The 23438-nt window shown below is 45.2% G+C and overlaps 1 protein-coding gene across 3 annotated transcripts; it reads left to right on the forward strand.

Moving 5' to 3' along the window:
* The first annotated feature begins 1841 nt into the window (after positions 1-1841).
* On the forward strand, positions 1842-20099 carry UPK2 (uroplakin 2). Of its 3 annotated transcripts, XM_040425320.1 has the most exons (7): positions 1842-1946; positions 4236-4240; positions 7496-7634; positions 12295-12299; positions 17258-17385; positions 17486-17544; positions 19621-20099. In XM_040425320.1, the coding sequence occupies exons 1-7, from the start codon at positions 1892-1894 to the stop codon at positions 19752-19754; spliced, it is 525 nt and encodes a 174-aa protein (XP_040281254.1). In that variant the 5' UTR covers positions 1842-1891; the 3' UTR covers positions 19755-20099. The 3 variants fall into 3 exon arrangements, with proteins under 3 accessions (XP_040281254.1, XP_040281262.1, XP_040281271.1); XM_040425328.1 differs by lacking the exon at positions 12295-12299 and having other exon boundaries at positions 17256-17385; XM_040425337.1 differs by lacking the exon at positions 4236-4240 and having other exon boundaries at positions 1860-1946; positions 7503-7634.
* Positions 20100-23438: the final 3339 nt, after the last annotated feature.

A 23438-nucleotide genomic window follows, 5' to 3' on the forward strand; every position in this document is an offset into this window, starting at 1 on the left:
GCTTAGAACAATTATTTTTGGGGGATATTAGGTTTACACTATTAGTGTCAGGGGCACTATTTGCTGGGAGCAGTTATTTTTAGGGCACTGTGTGACAATAATTATTGAAGGGGCCCTATCTGTGCGGTATTAGTATTTTCAGGGGGACTGTTTCTGTAGTATAGTATTGGGGAGCACAGTGGACACAATATTGGGGGATGACAAGATGAGGTGTTCAGAAGGCGGAAGGATGATGGAAAAGTATGAAACTAAGATGTCTGTTTGTCAAACTCTGCAGAGATGAGACATGGCTGAAAGAAATCATCATGGTGGTCTGGTCGGAAAGGAGAAGACGAGGAAAGAGAACATCTACATCAGAGGAGACGTCACTGGATGTAAGAGGTATGTGACGCTGTATTAGGGCTCATGCACACAACCGTATGTATTTTACATTCCGCAAAGAAACGGATCCACAAAAAATACGTATGATGATGTCCGTGTGCATTACGTATTTTGTGGAACGGAACTGCTGGCCCCTATTTTTTTGCAGAACGGACATACGGAAACAGAATGCACACGGAGTAACTTCCGCTTTTTTTGTGGACCCATTGAAACAAATGGTTCGGCATATAGTCCACAAAAAAAAAAAAAACGGAACGGACACAGAAAGAAAATATGGTCAACCCTGTATGTTTTGTAGCGCTGCATGTAATGTTAGGAGGGAGGAGGTTAGGTTGAGAATTTTGCATGGGGATGGGGGCATCATCTTAATTTTCTCCTCAGGCAGCAAATTGTGGTCCCCAATGCATGGAATGGCCGATCAATGGCCGTGTGCATGAGGCCTAAGGGTGAGATCTGGGGCAAGTACGTGACAAAATTCTCAAGGGAGAATTTTTCCATTCTTCTGATCCACCACATGAACTGGAAAATAAAGAAAAATAAAAAAAAATAAAAAAACGGATCCAGTGCCTTAGTTCTGTACATTTGGCATCCGCTCAAACCGATGCCAAATGTGCAGAAATTAGGCACTGGATCCTTTTTTTTACAGGATCTGCTTTTTTCTTTATTTTTCTGTTCTTCTGATGGATCAGAAGAGCGTAAAAATAACGGTGATAAGAACTCAGCCTAAGGCCTCATGCACACGGCCGTGCCGTGCATTGGGAACCGCAATGCACGGCGAACGTCATGTGCGGGGGCAGGGACTGATCGAGACCCATTCAACTTGTATGAGTCGGTGATCCGTCCGGACCGTAGTGCTTCTGTGGGGTTCCGTGCCTCCGTTCAAGTGAATGGGTCTGAATCCGTGATACGGGAAGCACGCGGCCGGTGCCTGTATATTGCGGACCGCAATACGGCCGCGGCCGTGTGCATGAGGCCTGACACATACGGAACGTTGGTGCTGAAATGCAGTGTGTGCATGGAAGGCAACAGTTTGATGATGCAGAAAATTATGCGGGAGAATCGATATCCGTTATCTTGGCCCTTCGCATAAGGGTACATCACGCGACAGCAAGTCGCAGAAAAAACCTGCGACATGACTATTTTAGAACTGTGATTCGGCTGAGAAAACACAGCCAAGTTACACATAAGTCGCTCGCAACTTACATTACAGTCAACGGAGTAAAAGTCAAGAGTGTTGCATTGCGACAACATTACATATATGTAGCCATACCCGAATTATGAGGGTGTGCGGGGACAGCCATGGTTGGCAGATAAGGGGGGAAAGGGTACGCTGTCTGAGGTGGGGGCGTGCTCAGGGTGGTGATTTTCCAGCAGGTCCACATTCTTTCCCACCAGCTGCTCTCTGATTGGTTGGTCCGGGGCAGGTGAAACTCACTTGTAAGACAGGTATCTAGGTTTTAGGCACTATAGCCACGATCTGGGAACAAGTGCAGATACTCAAGGAGGCGCCATGCAACTGCTGATATTCCCAGCTCTGCTTCTTCTCATTTCCACCTCGAATGGATGTAAGTCTGAAGTCTTTTCATGCAGCACCGATGCCACCTTGACGGTTTCAGGCTGCATATTTGAGCTGTTTTTATGGATTTTGAAATGTAATATTTGGAATTCTTTTTTTACATTTTCTCCCTGAATCCAAATTTGAATGAAACGTAGGATGCACCTCAATGACTTCATAGTCTCAGGGCAGGGGTCAGCAATCTCCGGCACTCCAGGCTACTGTGAAACTACAACTCCCAACCTGCTTCCTTCCCTTCTATAGAAGTTCTGAGAACAGCCAAGCAAAGTGTACATGCTGGGAGTCGTAGTTTGACCATTGCTGCTGTGCCGGAGGTTGCAGATCCCCGTCTTAGGGCTCATAGGTGTTTTGCGGTCTGTAAATCGCGGGTACTGGCCGGAGTGCATGCCGTCATTTTTTTTTACTCTTGAAGAAATGTCCTATTCTTATCTGAAAAACGGATAAGAATAGGACATATTTAAAAATTTTTCCCGCATCTTTTGTGGCCCCAAATGAGATGAACGGGTATGCATCCAATACGCAACAAAATGCAGACCATGACTACGGCCGTGTGCATAAGCCCGTAGAGCTCTTAAACACGACTGCGGACGCTTTTGCAGTCCACAAACGGCGAATCCGCAATACATGCATACCAGCATTTTGTGGTACGGAATGTTCGTCCCATAATAGAACTGCCCTATCCTTGTCCGCATACTATTTTTTTGTGCGCCGTGCAATGGACATGTGGATGCGGACAGCAAACGGATTGTTGTCTGAATGTTTTGCGGCCCCGTTGAAGCGAATGGGTCCGTATCTGACCCGCAAAAAATGCGGATTGTATACGGACTAAAACAACGGTCGTGTGTATGAGCCCTTAGGGTGTAGTCTTGGTCTTTCACTGTCAAGATGGGAATGACAATCAGGCTGGCATGGCGCAGTTACGGAAGCAACGTAGTTAGCTCTGCTATGCTGTGCGTGTAGCTTTCATTTATTCCTATGGGGGTTATGGAACAGCAGAGCAAAGCGGGCTCCGAGGTTTCCAAAACGCTGCTTACCCCCTGTGAGTGCTTACTGTGGTCATTCCCATCTCAGCGTTGAAATCCCTTTATGAAATTGTATTTGTTATTGTGTTAGCTTTTTGTGGCAGTTTTAATGCAGTTTTTTTGAGCCGGAATAAGAAATGTAAAGGACGGACGTATACTTCTCTTTCCTGTTGGATCCACTTCTGGCTTTTCCTGAAAAAGCAGTATCAAAGATGCAGATTTTTTTTTATGCAGGTTTCTTTGTGTTTCTGCACATGCAGATTTTGATGCGCTTTTCCAGATCTCACCCGTTGCATTGCAGAAACAATTGACATGTTGCAGATTTCTAGGAAAAAATTTGCAAAGTTATCATGAGATTTCTCAAATTTCATACGCTTTGCTGGTACTGTAGAGTACCCTGTTGTTTTTACACACGAAAAACTAAGTGGTAAAAAAAAGCACGTAATCCGCAACGTGTGCAGGTAGCCTAAGGGGTACTTGCAAGAGGAGGGTGGTTTCAAAGCAGAAATTCCCTGCTGATCTTCATGCAGATTTCTTGAAGTTTCCAACACGAAATCTGGGGAAAGCCGCATGAAAAATCCGCACAAACAATTCGCATGCTGAGGATTTCTAAATCACGCGGCAAGTCAATTCCTAAACAGAAGAAAAAAAGCAGTCTACATAGGATTTGTTTAATCTCATGCACTTTGCTGGTACTGTATTACCCTGCGGTATTTCCGCATGAAAATCTATGCAGAAAAACAGTGTGTAATCCGCATCACGTGCAGGTTATACTCCCCCTGATGGAGATCATTCATCCTGAACACGTATGTAATAAGACTGCGGGACATGCATTTACTGCAGTGCATTAGGCCTTGTTCACATCTGTGTCCAGCGTTCCATCATAGGAACAGACCAATGTAATGCAAGCCAAGGGCAGATCCATCCCATGAAAGTCACTACCGGTACCTGAAAGACTCCATTGACTGTAATGGGGGTCCTTTGGGTTTGCATCCTGATGTCTGTCATTTATTCACACAAATTAGCGCAGTCTGCTGAACCATATTTTAACGAAATTCCTAAGGGCGCCTCCAAAGCTGATGTGAACGAAGCCTTAAAGGGGTTTTCCGGGTTGTATCAAAACATTTTAAAAATAATAATTTCTGAAAATCGCTGTAATTTTGTAATGTATTCCTTTTACTTTTTTTGCTCCTGTCTCCCGTTCTGGGCTGTGGTCATCCTGTCATCCTGTGATGTTATGTCCACGGGCGGGGCAGTGATAGGGTAGTGTCTATGTAACTAACTGGGTGGGAGGCGCTATAAACTAGCTGATCGTTGTCAGGGGCAGTGATAGTGCAACGTGCCAGGTCCGCAGGGGAAAACACGTGAAGCACACGGTGGGCCAATGGGGGTAGTAGTTCATGCACTCACGGTTATCAAAGCCTCCCTGGGCCGGTGTTCCGTTAAATTATGGTACCTGTTAAAATCTGGTACCCTAGTCACTTCTGCTATGACGTACCGCTTGAAAAGGAGGTCTGATCGTTGAAGTCGGCACCAGATTGGCTGAAAAGAAGGCGTGTTGGCGCCTGCGCACAACCAACCTGGGTACCATAATTTTACATTCAGCGCCTGTGAACGCGCGCAGGGACCATAATTTTACATTCAGCGCCTGTGAACGCGCAGAGGGAGGGACGCACGCAGGGAGGGGAGGAACAACCAACCTGGGTACCGTAATTTTACTTTCAGCGCCTGTGAACGCGCAGGGAGGGAGGGTACCGTTGATTTTGCAATCTGGTTCACGCAAATCGACGGTACCCTCCCTCCGAGCGCGTTCACAGAGGGAGGGAGGGACGCACGCAGGGACCGTAATTTTACATTCAGGGCCTGTGAACACGCAGAGGGAGGGATGCACGCAGGGAGGGGAGGAACAACCCAGGTACCGTAATTTTACTTTCAGCGCCTGTGAAAGTAAAATTACGGTGCCCGGGTTGGTTTTTCCTCCCCTCCCTGTGTGCATCCCTCCCTCTGCGTGTTCACAGGCGCTGAATGTAAAATTACGGTCCCTGCGTGCGTCCCTCCCTCTGCGTGTTCACAGGCGCTGAATGTAAATTTACGGTCCCTGCGTGCGTCCCTCCCTCTGCGCGTTCACAGGCGCTAAATGTAAAATTATGGTACCCAGGTTGGTTGTGCGCAGGCGCCAACACGCCTTCTTTTCAGCCAATCTGGTGCCGACTTCAACGATCCTTTTCAAACGGTACGTCATAGCGGAAGTGACGAGGGTACCAGATTTTAACAGGTACCATGATTTAACGGTACACCGGCAGTGCAGTGGATGGGAAGACAGCACTAAATCCTCCGGGGCACTCTCTGTTGCCCTTGATGGTGGTGGTGTTTAGGGTGCTTGTGGCGGCTGGGCCCCTGGTTCGTGACGCCAGCATCGTAAGGTGCAAATGTAAGTGTAGTAGTGGAAATGATGAGGAGTCAGTTGTTAAACTATTTCAACGTTTACTTGAATCAATAGTCTCAAGGCAGATGTTACAGTCCATCAATGAAGTGCAATTGTAATCCACTTATCAGTTTTAGGTAATTGTCAAATAAGGAGTTGTCTCTTTAAAGTAGACACTTCACAGGCAAGACTTCTTGTGATAGTCCTAAATTCAATCTATAGCACCCTGGTAATAAATATGCGGATATCTGTTCACTTTGAGCTATCCTATAAGGGCAATCTCCCTTGTGGCAGGCAAACACTTCTGCTTCATTATTTGCAGGATGCTCCACTAGAAAGGGTTTAGGTTTTTCCACTATGTCCCGGAAGGATTGTGTAGTGGATAAGGACAATTCTGCGCACTAATTATCCATACATGTCCTGGCACTTGGAAAGTTACTCTCAGGCACTGGTGCTGATGAGGTCCATAAGCTAAATTCAGCTGTAACCCTCACTAGGCTTGCTATATATTTATACATAGACTTACTGTCTGGTGCTTGGTTGCTGTGGTTGTCTTCTCCAGGCTTGATCAGGGCCCAGAGGAAAGTAAAACAGCTACATGTTGAGTTTAGCCTGTTTCTCTCCTCCATGAAATTGCTTCTTCACTTCCTCCACTAACTTCCCTTCAACTAACCTTATTAAAGGGAATCTGTCACCTGGTTTGAGCATATTAAAGTGTTACTACTGCCATGTACAATAAAATACCTTATTTCTTGCTGTAGTCTTTATTTTTTGTTTCATTAGCAATAAAATCCACTTTTTCTGTTATGCAAATGAGTGTCCAAGGTGCCCAAAGGGGCTTTATTATCCTAATCTGGAGCCCAGTAACTCCCTCAAAGCTATATATAGTGTGGTGCCAGCACCACCTAGGGGCGAATGGATAAAATGACAATGCCGGACTGATAATGTGAAATACCATACATGCAGTACATTAGAATAAATACATAAATAAACAGATGTTTTAAGTGTCCCTTTTCACACAAATGTGGGACGCTGCAATAGGTGTCTATGTAACTAGCTGGGTGGGAGGAGCTATAAACTAGCTGGGTGTTGTTAGGGGCAGTGATAGGGGAGTGTACATGTAACTATCTGGGTGGGAGGAGCTATAAACTAGCTGGGTTTTAGGGGCAGTGATAGGGGAGTGTCTATGTAACTAGCTGGTGGGAGGAGCTATAAACTAGCTGGGTGTTAGGGGCAGTGATAGGGGAGTGTCCATGTAACTAGCTGGGTGGGAGGAGCTATAAACTAGCTGGGTGTTGTTAGGGGTGGTGATAGGGGAGTGTCTATGTAACTAGCTGGGTGGGAGGAGCTATAAACTAGCTGGGTGTTGTTAGGGGCAGTGATAGGGGAGTGTCCATGTAACTATCTGGGTGGGAGGAGCTATAAACTAGCTGGGTGTTAGGGGCAGTGATAGGGGAGTGTCTATGTAACTAGCTGGTGGGAGGAGCTATAAACTAGCTGGGTGCTGTTAGGAGGTGCATCGTGGGTTTGGTTGGATACAGGAACAGGAAGTGCTACATACAGGATGGAAACAAACCACAGGGATTGGTTTACAAAATGAGTCAAGAGAATCCAAATTGAAAAAAAATAATGGAAGATGTACATGAGGAAAGCAACTATATGAGCATTTTCATTAAAAACCACAATCCTAAATCCTAAACCTATAATCCTACATTTTTATTTTGATGGCCTATGATCAGGATAAGCCATCAATATGTGATTGTCAGGAGTCTGACACCCCTACACCTGCTGATCGGCTGTTACCGAGTACCTCCGGCGCTGGAACTACACATTTCCGTCCACAATGTAGTGAAGACTAAGAGAGCTGGTTACTGAAGCGCTGTTCGCACCGGGTCCGTCCAGTACACAATGGTTGGAGATGTGTAGTTCCAGCACCGGAGCTACTCGGTAACAGCCGATTGGAAGGACTGAGAGGTGTCGGACCCCCAGATGATCTGATATTGATGGCCTACCCTGAGAATAGGGGATCCATATAAAACCCTGGACAACCACTTCAAAGGATGTTTTGATTTACATTTTTCCTTTTCTTTCGTTACAGTTAATACATCGATCACCAATAGCACTTTCAACCCCCTTGTTTATTCTGCGATAATAGATCTACCTCCATGTCAATTCTCCAACCAGAACGCAATGGTTACCGTAAAGATACAGAATAACGGCACCACTTCCAGTAAGAACAATTCCTTTTAATGAACATATATTTTCCGACCTGGTGGTATTGTTTGAATGTTTATTTTGCCACCTCTGCTTGCTTTTCATTGGTTTCCTATTTCATTGCATGTTGTACACAGTCACACGTGGGGCTGTCCACAAATCTATTATGAATGTGTCCAGCTAGGCCTAGTTCACAAGGACAAGCCACGCTGGAATATTCTTTGGCTGTTCCTGCCTTTTTTTTTTTTTTTCTTGGGTGAGCAGCATTGGAGGTGTCCAGCAGTAGCTCACCGATTCTTAAAGGGGTATTCTGGTGATATGAGCAATTAGATCGCTGGAGATAAAACTGCTGGGACTCGCCATGATCCTGAGAACAGGGGTCCCGAACCTATAAAATGCACAAAGCAGGACATCGGGCGCGAATGTAGCCGCCATTCATTTCTACTGAGTGGCTATCTCCGGAAATGAATGGAGTGGCTGAGAGCATGCCCAACTGGCTGCTCTGTTCACTTCGGGGAGCTCCACCGGGTACAGCACCCCTATTCTTGTGAGGGGGTCTCGGTAGATCGGGAATATCTTAATATAACCTGAATACCCCTTAAAAGAGGTTATAAAGGATTTTGATCCTGATAGCCTGAGTATAGCCCATTAATATTAAATGGCAGAGGTCCGACACCCAATCAGCTGCTTTGCAGTAGCTCCAGCTCCGAAAATCAGCTCTGGAACTACAAAGCTTCGTTCCATTCAAGGGAATGGTACCCAGCTCCATCCACTACACAATGGAGGGCGCTGTGCAGTTCTGGCGCTGGAGCTACTGCAAAACAACTGATCTGATCAGCGAGGGTGTCCTGAGGATAGGCCATCAGTATAAAAATCCTGGACAACCCCCTGAACGCACAGAAATACTAATACTAAATACGTGCTGATGAATTTATGCCATAATAGACAGCCATAGTGAAGCGGCAGGCTGCTAGCTTTGTGGTGTGTGTGTAATGTGCGGCATAATACAGCCATCATTTTCACATATCACATTTGTTGGAAAGTTGTATATAGCACCTTTTTTTTCGGTCTGCACAGGCATTCCGGTATTTTAAACGGCACTAATGCATTCCTAATGGAAAAAAAGGCCGGCATTCAGGCAAGTCTTCAGTTTTTTTTGCCGGAGATAAAACCGTAGCATGCTGCGGTATTATCTCCGTCCTGAACAGTCAAAAAGACTGAACTGAAGACATCCTGATGCATCCTGAACGGATTTCTCTCCATTCAGAATGCATGGGGATAAAACTGATCAGTTCTTTTCAGGTATAGAGCTCCTAGGACGGAACTCTATGCCGGAAAAGAAAAACGCAAGTGTGAAAGTACCCTAAGCGTTGCACGGGTCTTCTCCACATATTTGGCATCACCAACGACCCACACAACACAATTATCATGTAATTTATCCTGTACAGTGAACACCGTAAAAAAAATGCCAGAACTGCTGTTTTTTGCTTATTTGCCACCATAAAAAAAAAGAATAAGGCCTCATGCACACGGCCGTTGTTCGGCCGTTCCGTGCATTGGGGCTGCCGTGACGGGTGCAGACCCATTCAACTTGAATTGGTCTGTGATCTGTCTGCACTGCAAAAAAATAGAACTTTTTTATTGCAGTGCGGAGACACGGACAGAAACTCCATGAAAGCGCTCTGTAGTGCTTCCGTGGGGTTCTGTGCCTCCGTTCCGCAGCTCCAGATTGCAGACCCATTCAAGTGAACGGGTCCGCATCCTTGGGCCACAATACGGGCCACTGCCGTGTGCAAGAAGCTTAAAAAGTGATCAAAAAGTGCTATATATCCCAAACTGATACAAACAAAAACTACAAGGTATCCCGCAAAAATTAAGCCCTCACACAGCTCCGTACAAAGAAAAATAAGAAAGTTCTGGGTTTGTGGATGCGGAGATGCAAAAAGATTTCCTTCTTTTTGAAAAAAAAGTAGTAAAATGTAAAAGGAAAAAAAAAACTATATTTGGTAATTTTGCTATTTCTGTAATCGTACTGACCCAAAGAATATAGTTTTGTCATTTATGCTGAAAAATGAACGCCGCAAAATGTATAACGTAAAAACCCAGTGGCAGTATTGCTGTTTTTTTCCCCATCCAAGAAAGAATTAATAAAACATAAGTGTACCCCAAAATGGCACCATTAACCACCTCCGGACCGCTGTACGCACAGACGCGTCCTGGAGGTGGTTGATTCATTCCGCCTGGACGCATATACGCGTCATCTCGCGAGACGCGAGATTTCCTGTGAACGCGCGCACACAGGCGCGCGCGCTCATAGGAACGGAAGGTAAGAGAGTTGATCTCCAGCCTGCCAGCGGCGATCGTTCGCTGGCAGGCTGGAGATGTGTTTTTTTTAACCCCTAACAGGTATATTAGACGCTGTTTTGATAACAGCGTCTAATATACCTGCTACCTGGTCCTCTGGTGGTCCCCTTTGTTTGGATCGACCACCAGAGGACACAGGTAGCTCAGTAAAGTAGCACCAAGCACCACTACACTACACTACACCCCCCCCCCGTCACTTATTAACCCCTTATTAGCCCCTGATCACCCCTGATCACCCCATATAGACTCCCTGATCACCCCCCTGTCATTGATTTCCCCCCTGTCATTGATTTCCCCCCTGTCATTGATCACCCCCCTGTCATTGATCACCCCCCTGTAAAGCTCCATTCAGACGTCCGCATGATTTTTACGGATCCACTGATAGATGGATCGGATCCGCAAAACGCATCCGGACGTCTGAATGAAGCCTTACAGGGGCGTGATCAATGACTGTGGTGATCACCCCATATAGACTCCCTGATCACCCCCCTGTCATTGATCAACCCCCTGTAAAGCTCCATTCAGACGTCCGCATGATTTTTACAGATCCACTGATAGATGGATCGGATCCGCAAAACGCATCCGGACGTCTGAATGAAGCCTTACAGGGGCGTGATCAATGACTGTGGTGATCACCCCATATAGACTCCCTGATCACCCCCCTGTAAAGCTCCATTCAAATGTCTGCATGATTTTTACAGATGCACTGATAGATGGATCGGATCCGCAAAACGCATCCGGACGTCTGAATGAAGCCTTACAGGGGCGTGATCAATGACTGTGGTGATCACCCCATATAGACTCCCTGATCACCCCCCTGTAAAGCTCCATTCAGATGTCCGCATGATTTTTACGGATGCACTGATAGATGGATCGGATCCGCAAAACGCATCCGGACGTCTGAATGAAGCCTTACAGGGGCGTGATCAATGACTGTGGTGATCACCCCATATAGACTCCCTGATCACCCCCCTGTAAAGCTCCATTCAGATGTCCGCATGATTTTTACGGATGCACTGATAGATGGATCGGATCCGCAAAACGCATCCGGACGTCTGAATGAAGCCTTACAGGGGCGTGATCAATGACTGTGGTGATCACCCCATATAGACTCCCTGATCACCCCCCTGTCATTGATTACACCCCTGTCATTGATTACACCCCCTGTAAAGCTCCATTCAGATGTCTGCATGATTTTTGCGGATGCACTGATAGATGGATCGGATCCGCAAAACGCATCCGGACGTCTGAATGAAGCCTTACAGGGGCGTGATCAATGACTGTGGTGATCACCCCATATAGACTCCCTGATCACCCCCTGTCATTGATTACCCCCCCTGTCATTGATTACCCCCCTGTAAAGCTCCATTCAGACGTCCGCATGATTTTTACGGATCCACTGATAGATGGATCGGATCCGCAAAACGCATACGGACGTCTGAATGAAGCCTTACAGGGACATGATCAATGACTGGTGATCACCCCATATAGACTCCCTGATCACCCCCCTGTAAAGCTCCATTCAGATGTCTGCATGATTTTTACGGATGCACTGATAGATGGATCGGATCCGCAAAACGCATCCGGACGTCTGAATGAAGCCTTACAGGGGCGTGATCAATGACTGTGGTGATCACCCCATATAGACTCCCTGATCACCCCCCTGTCATTGATCACCCCCCTGTCATTGATCACCCCCCTGTAAAGCTCCATTCAGATGTCTGCATGATTTTTACGGATGCACTGATAGATGGATCGGATCCGCAAAACGCATCCGGACGTCTGAATGAAGCCTTACAGGGGCGTGATCAATGACTGTGGTGATCACCCCATATAGACTCTCTGATCACCCCCCTGTCATTGATCACCCCCCTGTCATTGATCACCCCCCTGTCATTGATCACCCCCCCTGTCATTGATCACCCCCCCTGTCATTGATCACCCCCCTGTCATTGATCACCCCCCCTGTCATTGATCACCCCCCTGTAAGGCTCCAGACATTTTTTTGGCCCAAGTTAGCGGAATTATTATTTTTTTTTTCTTACAAAGTCTCATATTCCACTAACTTGTGTCAAAAAATAAAATCTCACATGAACTCACCATACCCCTCACGGAATCCAAATGCGTAAAATTTTTTAGACATTTATATTCCAGACTTCTTCTCACGCTTTAGGGCCCCTAGAATGCCAGGGCAGTATAAATACCCCACATGTGACCCCATTTCGGAAAGAAGACACCCCCAGGTATTCCGTGAGGGGCATATTGAGTCCATGAAAGATTGAAATTTTTGTCCCAAGTTAGCGGAACGGGAGACTTTGTGAGAAAAAAATTAAAAATATCAATTTCCGCTAACTTGTGCCAAAAAAAAAAAATTTCTATGAACTCGCCATGCCCCTCATTGAATACCTTGGGGTGTCTTCTTTCCAAAATGGGGTCACATGTGGGGTATTTATACTGCCCTGGCATTCTAGGGGCCCCAAAGCGTGAGAAGAAGTCTGGTATCCAAATGTCTAAAAATGCCCTCCTAAAAGGAATTTGGGCACCTTTGCGCATCTAGGCTGCAAAAAAGTGTCACACATCTGGTATCGCCGTACTCAGGAGAAGTTGGGGAATGTGTTTTGGGGTGTCATTTTACATATACCCATGCTGGGTGAGAGAAATATCTTGGTCAAATGCCAACTTTGTATAAAAAAATGGGAAAAGTTGTCTTTTGTCAAGATATTTCTCTCACCCAGCAAGGGTATATGTAAAATGACACCCCAAAACACATTCCCCAACTTCTCCTGAATACGGCGATACCACATGTGTGACACTTTTTTGCAGCCTAGGTGGGCAAAGGGGCCCATATTCCAAAGAGCACCTTTAGGATTTCACAGGTCATTTACCTACTTACCACACATTAGGGCCCCTGGAAAATGCCAGGGCAGTATAACTACCCCACAAGTGACCCCATTTTGGAAAGAAGACACCCAAAGGTATTCCGTGAGGGGCATGGCGAGTTCCTAGAATTTTTTATTTTTTGTCACAAGTTAGTGGAAAATGCTGATTTTTTTTTTTTTCTTTTTTTTTCATACAAAGTCTCATTTTCCACTAACTTGTGACAAAAAATTAAAAATTCTAGGAACTTGCCATGCCCCTCACGGAATACCTTGGGGTGTCTTCTTTCCAAAATGGGGTCACTTGTGGGGTAGTTATACTGCCCTGGCATTCTAGGGGCCCAAATGTGTGGTAAGGAGTTTGAAATCAAATTCTGTAAAAAATGACCTGTGAAATCCGAAAGGTGCTCTTTGGAATATGGGCCCCTTTGCCCACCTAGGCTGCAAAAAAGTGTCACACATCTGGTATCTCCGGACTCAGGAGAAGTTGGGGAATGTGTTTTGGGGTGTCATTTTACATATACCCATGCTGGGTGAGAGAAATATCTTGGCAAAAGACAACTTTTCCCATTTTTTTATACAAAGTTGGCATTTGACCAAGATATTTCTCTCACCCAGCATGGGTATATATAAAATGACACCCCAAAACACATTCCCTACCTTCTTCTGAGTACGGAGATACCAGATGTGTGACACTTTTTTGCAGCCTAGGTGGGCAAAGGGGCCCATATTCCAAAGAGCACCTTTCGGATTTCACTCGTCATTTTTTACAGAATTTGATTTCAAACTCCTTACCACACATTTGGGCCCCTAGAATGCCAGGGCAGTATAACTACCCCACAAGTGACCCCATTTTGGAAAGAAGAGACCCCAAGGTATTTCGTGATGGGCATAGTGAGTTCATAGAAGTTTTTATTTTTTGTCACAAGTTAGTGGAATATGAGACTTTGTAAGAAAAAAAAAAAAAAAAAAAAATCATCATTTTCCGCTAACTTGTGACAAAAAATAAAAAGTTCTATGAACTCACTATGCCCATCAGCGAATACCTTAGGGTGTGTACTTTCCGAAATGGGGTCATTTGTGGGGTGTTTGTACTGTCTGGGCATTGTAGAACCTCAGGAAACATGACAGGTGCTCAGAAAGTCAGAGCTGCTTCAAAAAGCGGAAATTCACATTTTTGTACCATAGTTTGTAAACGCTATAACTTTTACCCAAACCATTTTTTTTTTACCCAAACATTTTTTTTTTATCAAAGACATGTAGAACAATAAATTTAGAGCAAAATTTATATATGGATGTCGTTTTTTTTTGCAAAATTTTACAACTGAAAGTGAAAAATGTCATTTTTTTGCCAAAAAATCGTTAAATTTTGATTAATAACAAAAAAAGTAAAAATGTCAGCAGCAATGAAATACCACCAAATGAAAGCTCTATTAGTGAGAAGAAAAGGAGGTAAAATTCATTTGGGTGGTAAGTTGCATGACCGAGCAATAAATGGTGAAAGTAGTGTAGGTCAGAAGTGTAAAAAGTGGCCTGGTCTTTCAGGGTGTTTAAGCACTGGGGGCTGAGGTGGTTAAAAACTACAACTTGTCACGCAAAAAAAAAAACCTCATATGACTACATAGATGGAAAAATTTAAAAGTTATAGCTCTTGGAAGGTGACGATGAAAATAATACTAAAATGATTAATTATTATTAACAAATATTTTGATACCTTTTCACCGTGAGTGCTAACCATATTATTTTTTGTGGGCTCTGGAGTAGTGGGAGCATTAGTTTAGCACCCGCTGTTCGGGTAGGTCCTAGTGAAGAGACAGTGACTTTTTATACATTATTTTATTTGTGGGAAAGTTGTCTTTTTATAGTGCCAATGCCATGCAGAGTGATTGGCAACTGCAGGACTGAGGTCTAAAAAGATTTCTATCTTCAGAGTGGAGCTGCAAATCATCCAGCTCCTGTACATCATCCAGCTACATCCAGCCTCTAGTGAGCTGCTCAGCGCTGTAAATATTAGGAGAAACACAGAATATGACGACTGAACATCACTATGGTCCACAGCTATGGACCTATCTGCGCCAACTGTGGCAAAAACTGTTACAATTCGTTGCATGAGACAGAAAAAAAAAAAGATAAAATGGGTGGAGTCAATATGGACAGGAGCCAACTTTTGGACAAATTTATTACGTTGATAGATAGAAAATGTCAACTTTTGTGGCAAATATCTATGCCTAGATTCAGTGTTGGACTGAGGGTGCCTAGGGCGTACCTCCCAACTTTTTGGACGGTCTAAGAGGGACACTTAGGCCTCTTTCACACGGGCGTCGCGTGTTAGGGCCGGATAGGATGCGGGTGCGTCGCTGGAAAATGTAGACGCCCCCTCCACATGTTGATTGACAGGGCCAGCGGACAGGATCTTTCTCTGCTGGCCCTGTTTGCATTCAAAATCTGGCGCCTGCGCCGTAACGGTATTCAGTCGGCGCAGGCGCACTGAGAGGCGGACGCTCGCTCGGCCGCTCCATCCTCAATGCGCCTGCGCCGATGACGTCACATCTACACCCGGCGCAGGCGCATTGAGGAAGGAGCGGCTGAGCGAGCGTCCTCCTCTCAGTGCGCCTGCGCTGACTGAAGATAGGTACAGCGCAGGCGCCAGATTTTGAATGCAAACAGGGCCAGCAGAGAAAGATCCCGTCCGCTGGCCCTGTCAATCAACATGCGGAGGGGGCGTCTTTAGGATAGGAGGATGCGGCTGCTACCAGCAAGTAGTCGCCCTACTTGCTGGTAGCAAGGTAATTAGCATATTTTAAAAGTACGTTTTTAACAGAATCTGCTGAACCAAAATGATTAATTACAGTATGTATGCATAAATCGCATTATAGGGATTATAAGTAACCAAAAAAAAACAAAAACAGTTTAGTGGGGTGACAGAAGCCCTTTAATACAGAATGCAAAGTGAAATAGGGATTGAGGGGTTAAAAAAAGAAAAATAAATTAAACTCACCTCACCCACTTGTTCGGGCAGCCCGGCTCGTCTTCTTTCTTCTTCTTTGAGGACCTGGGAGGAAAAGGACCTTTGGTGACGTCACTGCGCTCATTACATGGTCCATCACCATGGTGATGGACCATGTGATGAGCGCAGTGACGTCACCAAAGGTCCTTTTCCTCCTAGGTCCTCAAAAAGAAGAACGAAGACGAGCTGGGCTGCCCGAACAAGTGGGTGAGGTGAGTTTAATTAGAATATTTTTTTTTAACCCCTTCATCCCTAATTTACTTAGCATTCTGCATTAAGAATGCTATTATTTTCCCTTATAGCCATGTTATAAGGGAAAATAATAATGATCGGGTCCCCATCCCGATCGTCGCTTAGAAACCATGTGTGAAGATCGCACCGCATCCGCACTTGCTTGCGATTTTCACGCAGCCCCATTCACTTCTATGGGGCCTGCGTTGTATGAAAAACGCACAATATAGAGCATGCTGCGATTTTCACGCAACGCACAAGTGATGCGTGAAAATCACCGCTCATGTGCACAGCCCCATAGAAATAAATGGGTCATGATTCAGTGCGGGTGCAATGTGTTCACCTCACGCATTGCACCCGCGCAGAAAACCAGCCCATGTGAAAGGGGCCTTATGGTTCTTTGTATGAAAGATCCGTTTTTCCTGCATATCTATACACTTCAATAGTTTTCTCTTAGGAAATAGCGTAAAAATAATCTGAATATAGAAATGTTCTCTAATTCTAAAATCCCAACTGCATGAAATAATATACAAGGCGGGCTCTAATACACAGAGAGAAACCAGACAAACACTCTCTGGGTCAATATTGTGAATGTAATAATGAATAATAAAATCTATCCCTCAGATCAAAAAAAGTGATATTTGAGGAGCAAAGAGGGACAGAGGGACTTGGGTCAAAAAGAGGGACACTTGGAAGGTCTGGCCTAGGGCCCACCTGTAAAATTTATTTTGGGGGCCCACCGTACAGATATATTAAAATATAATAAATAATGTAACAAGTTTTTTACATGAACATCAGCTGGTGGAGGTGCTGTACATTGAATATATATATATGTAGTGCAGTAAGTCTACTGTGTTATGTGCCACTTGTGCAGGGGGTGGGAGACTAGGGGCCCATCTTGCTCAGGGGCCCACTGGGGGATTCACCTGTACCCCTGTGGGCCAGTCTGAGCTTGCCTAGATTTCATTTTCTGACTCTGTGACAGCCCCAAATTTTGCCACATTTATTCAGAGATGCTCACCGCTTAATAAGTTTGGTGCAAACCACCCCATCAATGAAGACGGGCGTATGAAACGCCAGCCTGCATCCCTACCGTATATGATGTACATGACATCTCTACTGTTCTACCAGCTAACACCGGCCACATTTCTATCTGCAGAGAACTTCACTGTGCCACAATGTCGTCCAAAGCGGGACCTTATCGTAGTTAGTGATTCTACAAACGGCAACGTTCCCACCGTAAATGTGGGTTACCAAATCACAAACTTGAGTAGCAACACCCAATATAGGTGAGTACCTCTGACACCAGCTTCATTCTTCTGCATTTGGTTTTCAAAAAAATTTATGTTACTCAGGTACAAGTGGAACGTGATTCATTTTATTTTACAGTGTGTGGTATGAAATTGGAGGAACACGTTTCGATCCCATTTATTTCACAACTAAACCTTGTAAGTACAAAAAAACTGAAAATCTGTTTTACATATCTATTTTCTTTATAACGATCTATCCATCTATCTATCTAGACAAAAAAGGAAGGTTGGGCAGCACAGCTGTAAGTCAGGTACAGGTGGAGTGCCAGCGGCTGTGGAGGCGATCCCCCTCCAAATTATAAGCGGAGAAATTCCACGGCACATCCAAGGCGTAAAATAGTAGAAAAAGCTTTATTCACCAGACCCGCAATGTTTCGATCCGCTTCCTGGGATCTTTCTCAAGCATCTATCTATCTACTTTCTATCCCGTTATCTATCTTCTTTCTATTCAGGGGTCTAGCTATCGTGGAATCAGGGTCCTGAACTCAGAAGGGGCCCGCCCAGGAGGAAGACTAAAATATTTTATTGTCAGGGCCCCCTCAACAGTATTATGCAGTGACAGTACAACTGCGCAATTGGTGCCTAGAAGCTAGGGAGGGGGGAGACTAATACTGGGTCTCTAAAAACTAGTCTCACCCTATACTGGATGCACCTTGGGTGAAAGGTACTACCAAATCCCCCAGCTAGCTGGTGGACACCTATAAGACCCTTCCCTGTCCCTGCGCAGCAATGGAGACTGCCCAGCTTCGTCTTGCTGTGGTGGGGGGCCCTGTCACCAATTAATCATTGATGAAAAATAGCACTAATGTATCCTAATGTTACAGCCCAACGCGTTTCGTTGGACATGGGTGATAATACCTTTTAAAGGGCTTCTGTCACCCCCAAAACACATTTTTCATTTTTGGGCTTGTTAAAATCCTTATTGAACGACTATTCCCTATATAGGGCTCTTACCTTTGTCTGTGGCTTCGTTTCATTAAAAATCGATCTTTTAAAATATGCAAATTACTTCACTACCAGCAAGTAGGGCGTCTACTTCCTGGTAGCCGCCACAAAAAAATGCCCCCTCCTTCTGTTGATTGACAGGGCTGGCGAGCGCTCTCCTCCTCCGGGTGGCCCTGTCAGCATTTCAAATCCCGCACCTTCTCTTTCGGTGACGTCATCGGCGCAGGCGCAGGCGCACTGAGGGAGTGCTGAGGAGGCGAGCGTCCTTCTCTCAGAGCGCCTGCGCCGAATGAAGACAGGCGCGGGATTTGAAATGTTGACAGGGCCACCCGGAGGAGGAGAGCGCTCGCTGGCCCTGTCAATCAACAGGAGGAGGGGGGCGTTTTTTTGTGGCGGCTACCAGCAAGTGAATTCATTTGCATATTTTAAAAGATCGTTTTTTTTATGAAACGAAGCCACAGACAAGGGTAAGAGCCCTATATAGGGAATAGTCGTCCAATAAGGATTTTAACAAGCCCAAAAATGAAAAATGTGTTTTGGGGGTGACAGAAGCCCTTTAATCACCTCTTACAGCTGATTAACAGTTCACAGTGCATAAAGTAACGTGCTGTTTTGCAATAGTGCATTCATGTCACTTATCTTATGCCTCCCATGTCTCGGTGCCTTCTCAAACAGTTGATCGGCAGGGGTCACGGGTGTTGGACCCCCACCGATCAGATACTGATGACCTATCCAGAGTAATAAATGACCCTCAATATCTTCAAATATTCCATCATGACTTTGGTTTACAAATTGTATCTCCTCCAAAGGGGAGAGACAACTACCTGATACAAGAGATCCCTCGAAAAGGAAGAGTCGCCTAAATGTCGACTGTCGACACACATTCCTTTCGGAGGACTCTCTGATTTGGTTGGTATCAGGTAGTTTTCATCCTTTTGGAGAAGAACAGAGTTGTCAGAACAGCTCTCTGGAGCATAGCTACATCGGTGTACAGGATCACAGACTAGCGGCTGTCGCACAGAAACAGCGCCACGCCTGCGCACAGGTTGTGTTTGGTATTGCAATTATCCCCCACTAAAATGAATGGGGCTTAGCCGCAACAGCACACGCAACCTGTGGACAGATGTGGCAGCCATGTTTTTCCTTTTCATTCCCTGGTGGTGGTCAGTCAGGGTCAATGGCACTACACATAGCCCATGGGCACGTCACAGATTACATGACGTGCACACACATGAAATGAACTGACAGATATATTTTTTTCCCTTACAGTGTTTGTGGATTCAGATGTATTTCGTCGTAGCGGTGGAATGGTGGTGATTACCGTCTTATTATCCATCGCCATGTTCCTGCTCGTTATTGGACTGATCGCTGTGGTGGTGTTGGGTGGCCGAGGCTCAAAATAAGCCCTGTAAGATGTTCCCTGCCGATTTTGTCATGGAGAACAAGGAGCCACCCTCCTTCACGGAGGCTCGCAACTTCTGGAACTGTGGTCGCGTGTGAAATAAAGATGACTCCATAGGGCAATGTATTCCTACTGTAAATAGTATTTGATAGGAATGATCCCACAACGTATAGCTCTCTGGGATAGGGAATCTTACTATTTTGTATAAATGAGTGGATGAAGAGCTTTGTTGCTCAGACCTTTAAAGGGCTTGTCCCACGAAAAATATTCTACATTTTTCAAACCAGCAACTGGATCTGAATACTTTTGTAATTGCATGTAATTTTGTATAGCCACTGAGAATAAAATCTATCTGTATAGCGCCACCTGCTGTTTGGTCTTTTTCTAATTTCTCTGTGCTCCTCACTGAGATGAAAGCATGTGTTCAGTTCCATCCTTCAACTGCCACCAGCTGTAGCAGGCAGGGCACGCCCCCCGAGCTGCAGCGGGCAGGGCACGCCCCCTGTGCTGCAGCGGGCAGGACACGCACCCTGAGTTGCAGCGGGCAGGGCATGCCCCCTGAGCTGCAGCGGGCAGGGCACGCCCCCTGAGCTATCAGCTTGATATAAATCTAGCAGAGCAACGAATGTGGAGATCTCTGGACCCATGGGAGGTGCAGGGCTGGTTCTAGCTTTGTTAGAAAGACATTGTCCTGTACTAGATGATATCTTATTTTATACAATAATCATGGGAGAACCCCTTTAACTTGATTTTTTTCAATTTTGTTAAAAAGTGCCACGTGAAGTATTACAATGTTCTTGTTTTAATAAAAATGAGAAAACGAGACCCAAATATTGCCTATATATAATGATACATTAACAGAAAGATTCGTAATGTCTGGTCTGAAAAGTGAGCAAAATCGTAGCAGAGTTCAAACCAGGTCAACACAGATGCCGGCCATGTGCGTTCCGCAATTTGCGGAACGAAACGGGACGCCCATAATAGAAATTACTATCCTTGTCCGCAAAAAGGACAAAAATAAGACATATATATTATTATTTTTTTGTGGGCCCCACGGAACGAAGCAACGGATGCGGACAGCACATTGAAGTGAATGGGTCTGGAACCAAACAAGGTTGGCGTGCATGAGGCCCTTAAAGGGGTATTCCCATCTGAGACACTGATGACACCGCTAGGATATGCCATCCATGTCAGATAAGAGCGGATCCCATGTCTGAGGCCTGCTCCAATATCCAGAACAGAGCGTTGAAGTGAAGGGAGAGCAAGCTGTGCACGCACGACTACCCTACATTCACCGCCATGGAGCTTCCGAAAATAGCTGTTGTCTAAGGCCTCTTTCACACGGCCCTATGGCTTTTTCAGTATTTTGCGGTCCGCAAAAAATACGGATGACGTCCGTGTGCATTCCATTTTTTGCGGAACGGAACAGCTGGTCCCTGATAGAGAAGTCCTATACTTGTCCGTAATGGAGACAATAATAGGACATGTTCTATCTTTGAACGGAAAAACAGAAATACGGAAACGGAAGGCATATGGAGTACCGTCCGTTTTTTTTGTCGATCCATTGAAATGAATGGTTCCCTATACAGTCCGTATACAGAACGCAAAAAAAACGGAACGTAAACGGAAAAAAATATTTGTGTGCAAGAGGCCTAAGGGTACTTTTACACTTGCGGCAGAGGACAACTGCCTGCCGGATCAGTCAAAACGTATGCAAACTGATGGCATTTGTCAGACGGATCAGGATCCTGATCCGTATGACAAATGCATTGAAATGCCGGATCCGTCTCTCCGGTGTCATCCGGAAAAACGGATCCGGCAATTATTTATTTTCACATTTTTTGCGGTCTGAGCATGTGCAGACCAGAATGCCGGATCCGTTTTTAATGCATTTCAATGGGAAAAAATGCCGTCATTCCGGCAAGTGTTCCGGAATTTTGGACGGAGATAAAACCGCAGCATGCGGTATCATCTCCGTCCTGAAAAGTCAAAAAGACTGAACTAAAGACATCCTGATGCATCCTGAACGGATTTCTCTCCATCCAGAATGCATTAGGATATGCCTGATCAGTTCTTTTCCGGTATTGAGCCCCTAGGACGGAACTCTATGCCGGAAAAGGGGATTTGCAATTTTTTTTAAGTGTAAAAGAGGCGTAGCATGCTACGTAAATGACCCCCTATGGTTTTGGATGCCGGACAAAACAAATGATCACTCGATGAACTAGTATTTGCTCATTCATCAGGTGACTGCTGGCACTCTTCACACAGCGTTTCTACAAATGCTCATCCCCAATAACTGGCCCGGTGCTCATCCAGAATAAGGCCTCTTGCACACAAACGTGCCGTGTTTTGCGGTCCGCAAAAAACGGATGCCACCCGTGTGCCTTCCGCAATTTGCAGAACGGAACAGACGCCCCATTATAGAAATGCCTATTCTTTATCCGCAAAACGGACAAGAATAGGACATGATCTATAATTTTTGCGGGGGCCACAGAACGGAGCAACGAATGCAGACAGCACACGGAGTGCTGTCCGCATCTTTTGCGGCCCCATTGAAGTGAATGGGTCCACACCCAAGCCGCAAAAAATGCGGCTCGAATGCGGAACCAAACCACGGTCATGTGAAAGAGGCCTAAGGCTGCCTGCACATGTTCCGGAACATGTGCGGTTTTTCAGCAGAGATTCTTATGCGGAAAAAACGCTGCGTATTACAGTACCAGCAAAGTACTCTAAAATCTCATGAACACTTTGCAGATTTTTCCTGCCGAAAACTAATAATAATAAATAGCCTGTCAGTTATGTTTGCGGTTTTAGTTGCGGATTTCACCCTTTTCAATGGAAGGATGAGATCTACGGCAAAATCCACAATTAGACATTGCAGATTTTGGTGCGGTTATGCTGCAGAAACGCACATAAATATGAATGTGTTTAATTTGTGTGGATCTTATGTGCGTTCGCCGTGTGCAGGTGGCCTAAAAGGACCTTTAGCGCACATTTACAGAGTTTTTTGTATGCAGAAATAAAACTTCTGAATTCCTTTTTGGTGTGTTAAAGATGTGTGAATTTTATTCTATATTTTGTATCTCTAGGACTGTAATGAGTTAACTTTTTCTTCTCCAAGTGCCCACCCACCCCCCTCTTTGTTTCAAGACTGGAGAAGAGGGGGGGGGGGGGGGGCAAAGAGCTGTGCTGTGAGAAGTGTCTGATTTCTCATCCTTGTACAGGCGTCCCTACAAGGGAGCTATATAGAGAGTGAAGGAGTGCATAAGCCAATCATAGGCTTGATGATATGTATATATTATCCACTGCCTATAGAGAAGCACCTCTTTGAAGTGTCACATATGACGTATGCAGTATTATTGTTAGAATAGAAGCCATTACAAAATGGCGATGGTAACCAGATGTTTACATTAGTTCACATTCCAAAGTAGGGCCCAGTGCGCAGATGCTGGTGTATTATCTTCTCTCTCTTATCTCTTCTTCCTTTTTGACCAATGAAACAATGTTTTATGCTTCAGTGAGGACTGCCCTCTTCTGAAGATGTATATACGCTTCCCCCATGTAATAAAAGTTAGAGATTGCATTGACCATCTATGTGTCAGCGTCTAGTCTCTCAGCCACGCGTGGATATTAACCCCTGGGGGGGGTACATTGATTTGGAACACCAGAGTGTATCTTAAATGCC

Source organism: Bufo bufo, chromosome 1, assembly GCF_905171765.1.
Source record: "Bufo bufo chromosome 1, aBufBuf1.1, whole genome shotgun sequence".
NCBI lineage: Eukaryota > Metazoa > Chordata > Amphibia > Anura > Bufonidae > Bufo > Bufo bufo.

Excerpts from the sequence above, each read along its gene's own strand:
- UPK2 (XM_040425320.1), top strand. The coding sequence starts at position 1,892 with ATGCAACTGCTGATATTCCCAGCTCTGCTTCTTCTCATTTCCACCTCG. Across the intron at positions 17,386-17,485 it reads AGTAGCAACACCCAATATAG|TGTGTGGTATGAAATTGGAG; the intron begins GTGAGTACCTCT and ends TTTATTTTACAG. Across the intron at positions 17,545-19,620 it reads TTATTTCACAACTAAACCTT|TGTTTGTGGATTCAGATGTA; the intron begins GTAAGTACAAAA and ends TTTCCCTTACAG.